This window comes from Haliaeetus albicilla, chromosome 2 (assembly GCF_947461875.1).
Source record: "Haliaeetus albicilla chromosome 2, bHalAlb1.1, whole genome shotgun sequence".
Lineage (NCBI taxonomy): Eukaryota > Metazoa > Chordata > Aves > Accipitriformes > Accipitridae > Haliaeetus > Haliaeetus albicilla.
Window position 1 is genome coordinate 9,167,823 of NC_091484.1, and position 14,667 is coordinate 9,182,489.

The window sequence follows — 14,667 nt, forward strand, 5'->3', positions numbered from 1 at the left end:
GGAAAGTGATTGCCTGTAACCATGGGGCTGGATCCTTTTATCTCTCCCTCTCTTTTCTAAAAAATATTTGTGAACGTGTTTTCTGATTACCTGGTGCTTTCGCATGTGAAACCTGTCACCAACACTTGTTGACATGATATGGAGCCAAACAAATCATCACACAGAACTGAGTTTTTAATTTAAGAGCTTAAGCTCAGCTTTGGTTTCATGAAGCCCTTTCTGACTGGACTTTGCCGTGTAAGAAGGGTTCTTCTCCCTTCATCAAAAGCTGTTCCTCAACCTTTAGGTTTTAGGTAGACCTATTTGGAAGTGGTTGTGTGACGTGATGGTCTCAGTCCAGTTCCTAGTTGACAAAAGTTGCCCAAAGTCACGACACCCCAATTAGCGCTGAGGGGTGTATTTGGCAGAAGGAGTAGGAAGGCCAGCATTGAAATGGGCAGAGAGGCTGACGTGGTGCTGACCCTTCCAGGTGATCCCTCTAGCTCAGGGCTCGGGTAGAGGGAGCCCGGCCGGGCGGTGTGGAGGTGTTTGCAGTGCTTCTGTCCATGCTGCATCTGCTCTGAGCACTTGAGCTTCCCTGGCTGTTAATCCAGTACTTTCCACAAGCATTAATTGCAGTTAAAAAGAATTAAACAACTATTTACCTAATATCAGATCACAACCAGTTTATAAATATGCATTTTTTTAATCCATGATTGCTCAGCTTCTGTAATAATATTTATAGTCTTAAAGAGACCCTTCTTTTTCCAGAAGAACCGACTCCACATAAAACCAACAGCCCACCCTCTGGAGTTACATACGCTCATGATGTCTTGGACTGTGGCCTCAAGCCATGCCCCCTGCCTTTTTCTAGCCTTTCTGCAGATCCCATGGGCAGATATGGACAGCCAGATAGCATAGGGACAACACCTACACACCCTGCCAACGCTGCAGGGGCCTCTGCTCCGAGCCCTAGGATTGAAATTACTCCATATCATGAACTGATTCATTCAGGGGGTCCCTTCCGCAGCAGAGACACAGATGTTCTTTTGGTAGAACATCAGTCAAACTCAGCTACCACTAGCCCAAGGGTTACCCTGCCTGTCCCTGGCTTTGAGGGCTACAGAGAACCACTGTGTTTGAGCCCAGCTAGTAGCGGCTCCTCTGCAAGTTTCATTTCAGAGACAAATGTATCTCCTTGCACATCACCATGTGTTTCACCAAATAATGGTCCTAGTGATGACCTTTGTCCACAGTTTCAAAACATCCATACTCATTATTCTCCTAGAACCTCTCCAATAATGTCACCACGAACAAGCATCACGGAGGAAACCTGCTTGGGACGACATTCACCATCACCCTGTCCCAACTCAAGGTCTTCATCACCAGGTGCAAAACGGAGGTATTCTTGCACTGAGCTCTACAGCACTCAGCTGCCTTCCACTTCTCCACGACAGTCAAGGACCCCCTCTCCACAATCCTCTCCTCGCATCCCCTTGAGAGAAGACAACTCTTCAGTTACTTACACGCAGTTGCCCAGTGCTTCTCTTTCCATGGATGCTATGAACAGCCTTCCTACGGATCCTTCCTGTGGTGTTCCCACGAAAATTTGGAAAACCAGCCCTGATCCTTCATCAATGCCTTCCCACAAAAACAGCATTCCGTGTCACGTCTTTCAGACTGTTGACTTCCACGGGCCTTGCGAGCAGGAGGACAGGAGAAACTCAGCCCCAGAATCAATTTTGTTGGTACCTCCATCTTGGACAAAGCAACTGGTGCCTGCAATACCTATCTGCAGGTACGTAGTGCTTCTTGTGCTTGTGTGTTTTCTCATGGTGTGATGTCCTTTGTCATGCATGATGATCCCTAGGGAGGGTTTCCTTGCGCGGATCTTGCTGCAAACCAGAGCTAAGTGCTCAGGGACAGTGCTGGTTGATGGGAGCCCAATCCATTATGATTCCGAGAGATGAAAAAATCTGGGTTTGGAAGAAACATCATCAAAGCTGAGGTTTGTTGAAAGCACAGCATATGACAAATTCAGATTTCCAAATTATTTGTCTAAAGAGCAGATTGCAGACAGCCTTTGACAAAGGCTAAATGCTCTCATTCGATCCCGCTGCTTTTAAAGAAAATGGTTTGATCGCTTTTCTAAATTCAGAGAATGTCTCGCTTACAAATTTCCACCAAGGGTGGAAATACTTTAGATATTTCCTGATTCAAAATAGAGCACGCTGCTCCAAGTCAGACTGAGCATTCAGTCAACCCCAAGTGACTTATTGTTGGTTGTTAATTTGTTAATTGTCATTTAACCCAAATCTCAGCCGTTGGCGCTGCCCTCATCAACTCCCTCCATTGTCTGGTGCTGGCGGCGTGCAGGTCTGGACCCTGAGCGGTGCACAACTGCCAGGACCGAGGTTGCCAAATGCGTGACTCCACTTGCGGTCACCACTGGCACCCTGTCAGCCCTGCCATCCCGCTCGGCAGCAAGGTTGTCCCCACGCTGACGTTATCCCGTGCTGCTCCCGACCTGCTAAACACAAACTGCGAGTGAAGAACGTGGGCCGTGACTTTCCTTGGCTTGTTAGATCGGTCCTGGCAGCAGTTTGTGCTAACAAAATAGAAGTTGTTTAAAACCCAGTGTGAGGTCTAGTTGTACATTTCAATGTATTAATTTCATGTTATAAACCCTTGTGCATTTCGGTAACAGGAAAACTAGTATCAGGTAAGAATATTTAGCATTTTATCTGTGTGCTTTTTAATATTTATGGAAATCATAAAGATTATTAACTTGCACAACTGGTAAGTAATGGTAGGTGGAGTTAATATTTCACTATATGTTCTGTGATCAAAGTTTAAGACGCACAGCAAAAGCTAGGTAAAAGAGGGGGATCTCTGAAAAAATATAACTGCTACAGCTATTTCTAAGAAATAGAAATATTCTCTCCTTCTATTCTCTCCTGCAAGGAGATGGGCCCACAGGAATTATTGTGTTCATCGTGAATGTCAGCAGAGTTTGCAATCAAATGTGAGCAGGATGGCTTATTCTCGTTGAAATTAATAGCAGATTCCTAAATGTTTCAGCGAGAGCAGCCCCGGAGGGGTACTTGGAGGAAGAAGGGATGAGGGCTCTGAGAAATAAAGCGCTAAAGAGTTTCAACTGGTGTGGTCTCTCTCTGCCCAGCTTGCCCGTCCAGTCGCTCCCGCCCCTCGAGTGGCCGCTCTCCAGCCAGTCTGGCTCCTACGAGCTGCGGATCGAGGTACAGCCGAAGCCCCACCACCGGGCACACTACGAGACGGAGGGAAGCCGAGGGGCCGTCAAGGCACCGACCGGAGGCCACCCCGTCGTCCAGGTGAGGGACTGGAGAACAACTCCGTACAGGGAAACTGGGGGGGGGGGAGTTCATTTCTGAAAGTCTTGCTGGGGGCTGACCCTGAAAGAGGAGGACCATGTGAACCTGGGTGTGCTTGTAGATGTGCGTAAAGTGAAGTTGAACTGTGGCGAAGTCCTAGATGTTTGGAAAGTTGGTTTAGATTAGCTTGTGAAAGCTCAGAAACTTAGGCAAAATATTTGCCACCTTTTCTGGGCTATATGTTAAACTTCCTGTGACCCAACTCTGTCATAAGAAGCCCAGCTGTCCTGAACTCCAGCTGAGCCCATTTTATCATGATAACAGACTCTTCTGTGTAAACTGGGGCTTTCAAAATGTACAAACATCAAGCCTGGCTTTCACACTCAGCGTAGCTCAGTGACCTACCAAACTCAGATTTAAAATAACTAGCAGATCGCGTTAGGTCTGCAGTACCACATCCTTCTGCCGGCGGTGAGCGAGGGTTTTGGAGCCGTGGTCCCCCACGTTCCTGCAGAGCAAGTCCACGCAGCAGAGTTGCTACCTGTGTTTCTGGCTGCATCTAACCTCGGCTCCTCTCCGGTCGGTACAGCCAAACTGTATACGACTCCTGCACATTCGCTTGAGAAAAGCAGAGCAACCTTCATGAACCTCGATGGGGGTTGGATTAGGAAGGTATGGATGTTAAACTGGAGTTTCCCCAGAGTTAACAGCTGCCTTTTGCTAGAAATGTCTTTCATGCGTTTGCTTTTTCCTTAGCAATTTTACTCTTTTTTTTCCTGTCCTCTGGTTACATGGTAGAACTTCTCATTTTAAGCCTGTTTAAATTTAGGTCAGAGAATTTCACCCGCGTGTAATTCAAGCACTCAGCACATCCATTTCAATCTGGTTTATATGTAACTTGCTGACGCCATGTCCCACCTTGCATGCAGTTCTGCTTGTCATCTGTGGCAACGCTGCCTTCGTTTTGTCCTGGATGTACGCCACCGAGGGGAAACCTGTGCTAGCTGTAGTAGCCGTGTGATAAGGAGAGAGCAGGGCAAGATAATTACATAGCAGTGGGAATGATTTCAAGTAAAAGTTTGGCCTCCGTAAAGCTGTAAATATAGAGAGGACATGTTTATTGGCTTTGTAATGCTATAGCGAAAGGGTGCATTAATTTAGGCAGGAGCTCCCTTGTGATTTGGGCTGATGTCACTACAGAAACACAATTTTATATCTCTTTTGAGGTATCATTTATACTGCCCTAAAGAGTCCAGTTCTGGTCCTAGCTATGCTTGTGAGAAGGGAAGTCAGCCTGTTGAAACCAGTGAATGAAATTCAAGCTGACAGTGATGGAGGTAACAAAATGTGGCCCTTTGCTGACCTGGGGGGTGGATGAGCTGAACCCTTATTCTGTTGTGGAGAGTGAAGGGCTTTTCCTTCACCTTTCAAAGGGTAATGTAAAATAATGGCTGAGTAGGTGCGCTTGTAGCCATTTGGGGCCACATCAGTCTTTTCACTTATTTCCTCCTCGTTTCAGCCAGTGCCATTCAGGAAAGAAAGCCGGGCTTTTGGTCGGTGTTGCAAGGTTTCAGGGCGATATTGCTGGTAATGATGTATGGCAACTGTACGGATCGTCCACAGCTACAACTTTTGCTAAGCCAAGTTGGGGTGCATCCTACGCATGCTCCTGTCACACATAGGGCTTGCTATGGCGAGCCTGGACCAGGAAAACATTGAAATTTATGCTTAATTTTAAGCATGTGATCAATACCACTTATTTCACTCTGTTGGCTTGTGATTAACTTCAAACATATGTTAGATATTCCCCTGGAGGCTCACTCCCTTTTAAAATCAAGCCATAAATTGTTAAATCAATGAAATTGTTTACTTGGTTGAGCTGGACTTGCATATACGGACTGGATATTTGAGTAAAGGGTGCAGGAAAATAATAAATAGCAATCACATTTGACATACCTTAATATATTCCATCTTTTTAGTTTATGAATCTGACAAACTCCTAGCCTGCTGTGGTGCGTTTGAAGCTACATGGTTGTATGAACTATATGGCCAATCAGCACTTGCTCTTTTCTCAGTTTGCTTACAAGTATAGTATCATTTACCTTCCCAAGATCTTCCTATCAACCGGATGTTTATTGCAATGAAGGAGTTTCTCGTGACATGGGGAAATATAAGTGCTTTGTTTCCTTCCTGTAATCAATATCAATCAGAGAGGGATTTATATTTTCTACTGGAGACAGGAACTGATATTCCTAGTTTTATCATAATTTGCCATCAAGCTTAAGGATCTTAAACTATAAATTCAAGGATCCATGTTAGTTTCCCGAGCAGATGTGCCTCTGCACAGCTGTGCTTGCATATGGGGAAAATATGGACAGTTTCTTTATGAAGGCTTATTATAAACCTGGAAGTATTCGTTGGATTTGTGTTCACTTTAACATAACAAGGTTCATATGGGTGCCGAGCAATGAGATAGTTGCACCTGTATGGTTTATGACATCTGAAACTTGGGAAGGCTAGTAAAATCCAAAGCTTTCATGTCATAAGTTATTTGGCTTCAAGGTTTCTTTTTCTTTTTCCTTCTTTCCCCTCAGTGAATTTTAACTTTTGTGTTCTTGTCAGATGCAAACAGTGCAGAAACAGAGAAAATGAAACAGGAGAGATTTTAAAAAGGTAGGCGCTGTGTTGAGGAAAGTTTGCATGAGTTAAAGGCACCTGGTTGTAAGGAAATGAAATTAAATTGTTTTCAACAGGTTCTGAGTGTGTTTGGCCCCAGGAATGGCAGTGTTGACGCAGGGGTGACAGGGCTGGGGTTCTGCTGCCTGCTGCAGACCTGGTGCTGCGCACCCACAGCACTTCTTGAATGACAGACGTGAACACACCACCCTTGGGATTTTTCTGGAGCACTAGGACCTCTCCATAGCAACTTTCTTGAATGCAGTGCTGTCTCTTAGACATTTGGACTTAAACATTGAGAAGCCAAGCTTGCCCTGAGTGAGAGAGGCTCACCAAAGTGGTGGGATTTGTACTAAGGCTGAATGTCCCATTCATGTCCCGTACATTTTACAACCACTTTTGATATACTGCTTTTCCAATATTTTGATTACTTTTTCTAAAATACAAACTCCTTTAAAAAAAAAAAAATCTGATTTTTTTTTTTTAATTTCCCATTAAATTAACCCTCCACATGACTAATTACCCAGCTGAACCTTCTGGAGGAAGAGATGTTGGCTAGTTTTTGCAGCACAGTGTTGGCCTGCAATATTTATTTTTTGAAAACTGCGTTTTGCATGCAAGTTTCTTCTTTTGGGTGCTCTGAAGCTACAGACCAGCAGATCTCATATCCTCCAGGCCTTATCTTGTGGTTTATCTTTCTGATGCTGCTTCCTCTTCTTCACGTGTCTAGCCCCGAGAGTTTGTGCACAAGACTCTGCACCAGTTGTGCACTCCAAGTATGGCAGGAGAAGAGTCTGGTTAATCAAAACCTCTGGCTAGATGGGCCACACAGAAGAGGGCATTTACTTTGTTTGCCTGGGGGAGGAAGAGAGAAGCCATGCATGCTGTGTAATGTTCACGCCAATTAGCTTCAGAGGCCATCTAGAGTCATACGGAGAAGCGTAGGCTCCCAGTTTAGGTGTTTGAGTCACTCTTGGGAGGAAACTACAGCTTGCTGTTAGCCATAGAGAAACTCAGGCTTCTATTTTAGGGATGTAAGTTGAATGCCAGTGTGAGTATTCCCTAGGTGTTAAGTCACTGAGAACAGCAAGGAAATCCTGCGTAGCAAGGACAAAGCTGAAGTCTGCATGCACCTACCATCTTGCAGGTCCACCCGGTCACTGAGACTGCAGAGGAGAGGTAGGGATGATTAGTGTCCAACAATTTTTCACCAAAGCTGAGGAACAGCTGCTTATTTGTCCCCAGCTGCTCCAGTCAAGGCTCTGGAAGAGATTGTCCATTAGGAAGGGCAGTGACTGCTCCTGTGTAGAGAGCTTATGGATGTGATTGGGATAGAGGTGGCAATCCAAACACAAACCTAGCTCTGTCCAAGTTCACCCCGCAGCAGCATGCCCTGCCCAGAGGGGTAAAAATCTCCATCTTTGCATGCTTTTAGGCAAATATCTGCTAGGAAGGACATGGACATATTTGAAGTCTTGCTTGGGATAGGAGAGATGAACTAGATGATTCCTTGAGATCTCTCCCAGCATTATTTTCAATAATCCTCTAGGAGCTCCCACCTCTTAAAGGGAAGTAAAATTTTTGGGTTGTTGGCATTGCTCACTATCCTGTTGTCCAGGGGAAACAGGGCATGTGGTAGCACTTCAGTAACACTGGATGCTGGCATAGGTGTCTTTCACCTACTGCCCACAGGAAAATGTGGTGATCAGAAGCTCTCTGCTTCAGGGAGAGACAAGTTTTTTAGTTCTTCAGCAAAGGTTCTGCTGTCTTTGAACTGTTGAAGGCAGTGATGAGAAGGAAAGATCTTTTCAGTAGCAAAGGTTGGGTCTGGATGAGCTTCACTTCATGGTCAAGCAGAGTCTGTGGTCCCTTAAAAGCCATAAAAATACTATTTTGAAGATATTCATTAAACTTAGTGGTTCTGGTTTTGTCCTACTGCTTTGCATGAAGCTAGATCTTCTTTTCAAGATGGAAATGTTATTTCACATGGTTGTGTGATATATCAGGGAGTTCTAAGCAGAACTCTTGTCCTTCCCTCAAGGGAAGTGGAAGGAAAAGCTTTTAGGGAAGATGAGCAGTTGATTTATGCAAATGATTGTCCAACTGTAACCTGGATAGCTGATCTGTACTCGTTTCGTTAGAAGTGGTTGCCTTTACACGTGTTGCAGCGCATGGGTATAAATGAGACAAACCCATTTCACACCAATGTCTTCCCACATTCTGAAGTCCTCTGGGACTGTGAGATAAATGTGTGATTTGCTGCAGCATTCACCTCATATGATTGAGTCACAGGGCACTGATTTCAGATGTACATCTGCCATGGACTGTAGAGAGGCTGAGGTATACTATTTTGTTAAAAATCTGTTTATGAGAACTCAGCTAAGTCTTGGGGTCAAAGAGTAAATATAGGCTTTTTTACTTCTTTTTGTTTTTCTTATTATTTCTAATTTTTTCCCTAAGCACCTGTGTGTTTCAGACTTACCTTGCCGTAAACAGTCCTCAAGGAAGCTGGTATTTTACGTAGCTCTTCAGCACAGTAATTTGTAGTCATATTCTCAAAGTAGTGTGCCTAATTCTGGCATTTTGGATTTTTTTTATTGCCATCTCAGCAAATCCTTCCCCTGATGTATTGCTTCTCTGACTTACCTTTACAAAAGGCTCAAATACTTCTGAATGAAAACCAGCACATAAGTAACCGGTAGCTCATTTGCATCTCTCGCTTTGTTTCTCTCACTTCCACCACGTTATTAACTCCGTTCTTCATCAACAAACCTGCTTTTTTCCACTGCTTGCGTCAGATAATCGAATCCGCTCAGGACAACCCGAGGCTGCAGTGCTCGAGAGCAGCTGAGGACGTTGGTCACTCGGGGCCCCAGTTTTCCAAGGCAGCACCGTGCCCAGAGCCCACCCTGCATCAGTGGTGGGGAAAAACTCACTCCTCTGGGTTCTGGGGTCTCTGGTTAGTCAAAGGCGGTGGGTTAAACTGAGGAACGGGGCTGGGAGAGAGGAGGGAATGTTTCCTTCAGGTCAGAGCATCGGGGACGACTCCTTCCCCATCTCTTCCCCACAGCAGGAGGGGGGAGATATCACAAGTGGACTGAGACTTCAGTCCCTGCCTGCTGCCGCTGTCCTAAAATCATGTGGGAGTTGTATTTATTTAACAAAAGCCTTGCCAATGCAGATGTCTTGGACGTCGGTGAGGTCTTCAGTCTCTTCTGTTCTTGGCACACACAACACTAAAAGCTGTTGACAGTTCCTCTAACAGAGGTTCAGGAGCAGTAACCTCCAGCGTGGCAGTAATGGGCAAACTGGGCACAAGTCAGCTTTCCACTGGCAGCAGTGAATGTGGAAAAGGACGTCCCCCTGTGGGCTTAATTTCAGAAGCAAAGGGGAGGAGGTAATTCTGCTATGAGCGATCATCCTACTGCCATAATTACACCTCCTTTACTGGCTTGATTGTAACAGTAAAAATTAAATACATTACACAGCTGTTTAACTTGGTACAACATCCAAACGTGGACCAGGTGTACAAAGTCCCAGTGCTGAAGTGGAGGGCAGCAGAGGGCAGCGGGTACCCCCGACCCATCACGCGGCTGTGTGTGCTAGTCTCCTCCTCGCTTCTCCTCTTTAAAGCAGGAAAGCTGTACAGAGAGGGGCTCCTGTTCAGCACAGTTGACCCAACTTTCCCCTGGGTTTTAACTTTTAAAATTTGGATGACTTTCACTGTGTGGGTTTTTGTTGTTTTTTTTTTTTTTTTTTAATTAAAAAGAAGCTGGAATGGTAGAGTTGTTAATGGAGCACACAGGAGCTGCTTTACAATAACAAACGTATGTTCCACTTTCCTTTTATATTTGAATTTTGCTGTATGTGTTTTCTTGTGGTTTCTAAGTCAAAGGAGACATTGTTTTCTAGCCTAGGCTTCACATGGGACCTTGACTTTAACTGTATGTGACTTCCAACATTCAACTAATTCCTTTGCGTATTAGTGAAACCACAACTTTGATGGAAACTTAAAACCAAATCACAGCTTGATACCATGATTCACACTCTCACAAGTAGGGCTGGGCTGGAGATGCGCTCCTGCTGAAACCCAAACCAGCCTGCCCAGGAAGATTTACTCTTGAGGGCCCGTCAGAGGAGTTGAGTTTGTCCTTTTCTGTCCATCTTCCCAACTCCCCCTGTTCAGTGAAGGGGAAGTCTGAGGTCCGGGACGAAGCCCTACGTTGTTTGCACTTCGTGGGCAGGCTGTGCTGGGCTTGTGCAGCCGAGCCAGCTCATGCTGTGCAATGTCTTTGTACCATTCTCGTGGCCTTCCCCTTTCTAGGGAGCGGGGGCCTCGCACAGGCTCTCGGCAGCTTTTGGCTCTTGCAGGGATTTCTGCCCCCAATTCGAGAACAGTGTGTGACAGATTGACTGCACGTTTCATGCCTGATTTACCTGCAGGACTATGGGGCTTGTTTGCAAAACTGTGATGATTGTAGTTGCCTCTTGAGCTTTGAGCTGTTGGGTCGCGGATATATTTACTGTCGTTACATGTGCTAATGCAGGGATAGATGTGCAATGCCAAAAATGCAGATTTTGGGGACATCTGGGAAATTCTTTTCAAAACTAATATCCCATCAAGCGTAAGGGTAGGTCAGTAGGTCAGTACCCCTCACACTCTACTGCTAGCATACCGATAGCTTGGCTGTACCTTGAGATCTATGTATCTGAAAGCTCAGTGAAGCCACTGAGGAAATGAAATGGCTAGATAAATCAAAAGTAGTGTAGGATAACACAGATAAGCCTGATGTTTGCTTTTGTTTAGATGTGAGACTGGACTGAAAAACAGGGAATATCAAATATGATATCTAATAAACCAAGATTAGAGGAAGAGCTGACCTGTGTGCTTTCTCTAAATAATGCAAGAAGAGAAGTGCTGGATAACAGTGAGGATAATTAGCTAGTGGGAGACCTTAACTGGAGATAAGTTGCATCGTCTGTTGCTTAAAGTCTTTAAACTGGGCCTGCATCCCCCTGTGTGAAAGGGACGCTGTCACCCAGATGTTATGGCTGAGCGAGTGCAGCTCGCCCCTAAGAGGACAGGCAGGATTGCTCCATGGTGCAGTTGGGATGCAGTTGGGATGCAGAGGTGCAGGGCAGATGATCAGTGAACCATGTACCTCGAGGGCGCAGAGGGATTTTCCCTGCTTTGAGTGAATGAAAAGCTCTCACTGAAACTTTTGAGCCAATTCAGAAAACATTGCTTTTGATGGAAAGTAATTTTGGCAGAGGTGAGGGCAAGGAGAGTACACCAACTGGTTTGAGGGTGATGCCTGTGCTATGCAGAAGGCTTGGGTTAGTCATTGGATTAGAAGTATGCTTGGATTAGGCAGATGCAAGATTTAGGCTACTCTTTCATGTATGCTCTCACTGCATGACTGTACATGGGGGAGTCAGCGCGCAGTAAACCAAAGTTCGAATTTATGGCTGTTTGCCATGAATGTGGACGCTTCCAGCGCAGCAGTGATGCGGACATAACTCATCCCATTCAGGGCGCTCTCGAGTATCCACAGGAGAAGTTCATGCAGGGTGGATAGTGTCCTGTAAACTCACACCTGATCTCTCTGTTCAGGGGCTTCACTGTCCAGCTAAGCCTCCAGTTCCTCCCTTCCTCTCTCAAGACCGATGTCTATTGAATTGGAAGTGCCTCGTGCCAAGCGAGGACTCGCACCTGGGTCTCCCACGTCCGGGGGAGCATCACGCTTGCTGGGCTAATGGCTGTTCAGGGGGAAAGGGACTGGATTCCTCCTGCCTGCTGCTGCTTGGTGAAGATTTTCTAGGGTCTCTATGTCATTCGGAAACAACTGTTGAAACCCTGATGCTTCCGGCAGACCTGAGTTACTCTCTCTGAGCATGTCTTGCGTTGTGGGTTTCAGCATGAGAAAGAAACTGGGGAGGAGAGAGGCTCCTGGGGCTTGCTTGCTTTTATTTCTCTCTTTTTTTTTTTTCCTTTCTTTTTTTTTCTTTTTTCCAAAAATGCTTTTTGGCCAAGATCCTTTCCAAAATCTGGCTGATGTTCAGTCAAATAGTCAGTGCCTGAGCAAAGGCTGTGCTATGGTTCCTGGACCCCAAACCTGCATCACAGGAGGCCCGGCACTAAGGCCTGGCAGAGGGCTCAGCTCTGGGGATTTGGTTCATTGCAGCCAAATCCATCATCTCAGGCTGAACTGAGTAACTCCAAGGTGCTCTTGCTGCTACCGCTTGTCCCATCTTCCCCCTTGTCAGCACGGTTGCTCTCAAGCTTTGTGCCACGTCTTGGTTGCACAGTATGATGCTCCTGGGGCTGCACCTGAAGCATCGCTGCCTCGCTTGTCTGCCGGGAAGGATGAACGGACTGTGGCAGAGGAAGCTGCAAGGTTAGGTGATAAGAAAGCAGCTCTGCTTGCCACCCTTCATTCTGCTCCAGCTGGGCTGAGGCTGGTTCCCATGGTGTCTCCGACAGCCGGCAAGGGAACGACTTTGCTAACCGGTGGCAGAGCCCTCTGCTGAGAAACTCCCCCAGTGCGATTCTGTCAAAATCAGCAGATTTGCACCCTCTGATTTACTCGTGGCAGAGAGAGGTTTTTTTGTGCTGGGGGAATTTTGAATCTTTTGTCATGAATGTGAATGGAAGCTCTTTAATTACACAGCTGGTTTTCTTAGTAGGAAAAAATTCATATTTTCACCCAGCTATGAAAATCTGATCTCCAAATTCCCATATCTGCATATGTGCAGTAGTCAGATGCATAGTACCTCTTCTTTTTAAACTTTTGGTCGAGATAGTCAAAGCATCTTGAAAATAGGATCAGCCCTTTGTAGGGGAAGGGAAACTGAGGCACAGAGAGGAAACAACTTGCTTACATTGCAATGTAAGGTCAGTGTCAAGACAGTCAGGAACAACTCCCCCCGCAACTGCTTTCCCCCCAGAGCTGCTGTCTCTGTCCCAGACCTGTATTTTAACCCCACGTGAAAGCAGAAATCCCAGTTAGACACTGGGAGTCTGGTTGTCATTTACTGTAAGGAGCAGCAGAGCAAATGAGATTCAATCCTTGGAATTTTGACAAAATTATCACCAAAATAAGAAACACTTAAAATTGAGTATAATAAAAACTCATCATTTAGCAGAATCAGATGTGCAAAGGATTATCTTTGGAGGCCTTCTTAGACTGCTTTGGTAAGGAGCAAAAAGAACCAAGGCAGAGATTTCCTTCTGGTTTGCGTTCTTTTGCTACGTCCCAAGTACATTAAATTGAACAAAAACATGTGACAAGATTCAGCTTTGTTGCTCAATGTCAGCTCTAAGTTAAGCAGGCAGGCAAGCTGCTACATGATACGGTGTCCAGATGAGGTCTTTGTCTTAATTACTGACAGCTATTGATATGCCACTCTCCCTGAGACAATACAGTGAAATTTTCCATCTTGGTAGGAGTATTTTTGAGTAAAGACTTCCCCTCAAATTCCTTGAAATTGTTGAAGCCAAAGGGTATTAATGATGAGAATTAATGATAAAATCCGAGACGCAGAGTTGCTTCCACCAGGAAGGGAGCTGAACAGGCACGACAGAAGCGCTCTGCCAAGGTGGGGCTATTCCGACAAGCACATCTTCCTCTCGTCCGCTGCGGGGTGTCCGAAAACACACAAAACCCAGCCTCGGGGTTGACAAAGAGTCTGAGCGAGGGAATAGTTTGTGGTGTCAAAAAGCTTTGGGACACGGGTTTAACTCTGCAGCCTCTCACAGTTTCTAGAGGAAGGTGGGCGTTGGGGGAGCTGGGGCTCCTTCCTAGGGCAGCCGGTGCCACAACCACGTGCCGCTCCTGGCAAGCCTCTCGGTGCTTTCTTATCTTCTTGGGTACAGCAGGAAAAGGGAAGCAGTAGGAGGAAGCGATTTCTCACGCGGCTTTGTATTTGCTTCTAATTAAATGTTGCTAGTCGAGCTCTGTTTTCCCACTTTTCGCTACCGGCCAGGGATGGTCTATCTGAATCACCCCGGCGCTGTTCTCAAAGCTGACCACACACATGCACACCCTCTTCGAGGGGAAGCTGGAGTGACTTCCACGGGGAGATAGCAAGTAATGTGCAGCGGTTAATGGACTAAGCCTCACATTACAGTGAGCTGAAATAAGCGAGAGATGATTACTTTCAAGCAAATAAAATCACCAAGACTAGTGAATTCATTCCCCAATTTTATACTTTCCTTCTGGCAGTAGCTTGCGTTGTCTAGACAGGAAGATGTGTGCAATCAGCTTTAAAGATGCAGCTTTATACCTCCCAGGGGAGAAAGACCTAAATTCCTGACAAGCAAAGCCCTGGTGGGATGAATGGGAAACAAATTACTCCCTTCTACTCTCTAAGGCAATCGGTGTCTGTATCGCACGGGTTCTCACTGCGGCTCTTCAAAGGTGCCCGTGAGATTTGCAGATGCTCCTGCTTTTGTCTTGCAAAGCCCATCACTGTTTGCATGCAGACTTTCAGATGTGCAACACCCAAACTAGAAATCTCCAAGAAAATCTGGCTCTGAAACCTGTTGCAATACTGGTGGAAACCGAGGTGCTGCGGCCGGTGAGCGGTGTTACCGCGGGTTCGTGCCATTTGCAGAACGAGGTCGGTAACTCCTGCAGCAAGGCAGAGCACAGGGGGATGG

At 45.9% G+C, this 14,667-nt stretch overlaps 1 protein-coding gene across 4 annotated transcripts in view; it reads left to right on the forward strand.

Annotated features, from left to right (window-relative positions):
- The window catches only part of NFATC2 (nuclear factor of activated T cells 2), a 103,078-nt gene that overhangs the window by 16,918 nt on the left and 71,493 nt on the right, over window positions 1-14,667 (forward strand). For 3 of the 4 annotated variants that reach the window (XM_069805058.1, XM_069805049.1, XM_069805075.1), the window contains exons 2-3: window positions 751-1,777; window positions 3,161-3,329. In XM_069805058.1, the coding sequence (XP_069661159.1) occupies window positions 751-1,777; window positions 3,161-3,329 (1,196 nt within the window). The remainder of the gene's footprint in view (window positions 1-750; window positions 1,778-3,160; window positions 3,330-14,667) is intronic. The other variant, XM_069805067.1, reaches the window with a different exon arrangement.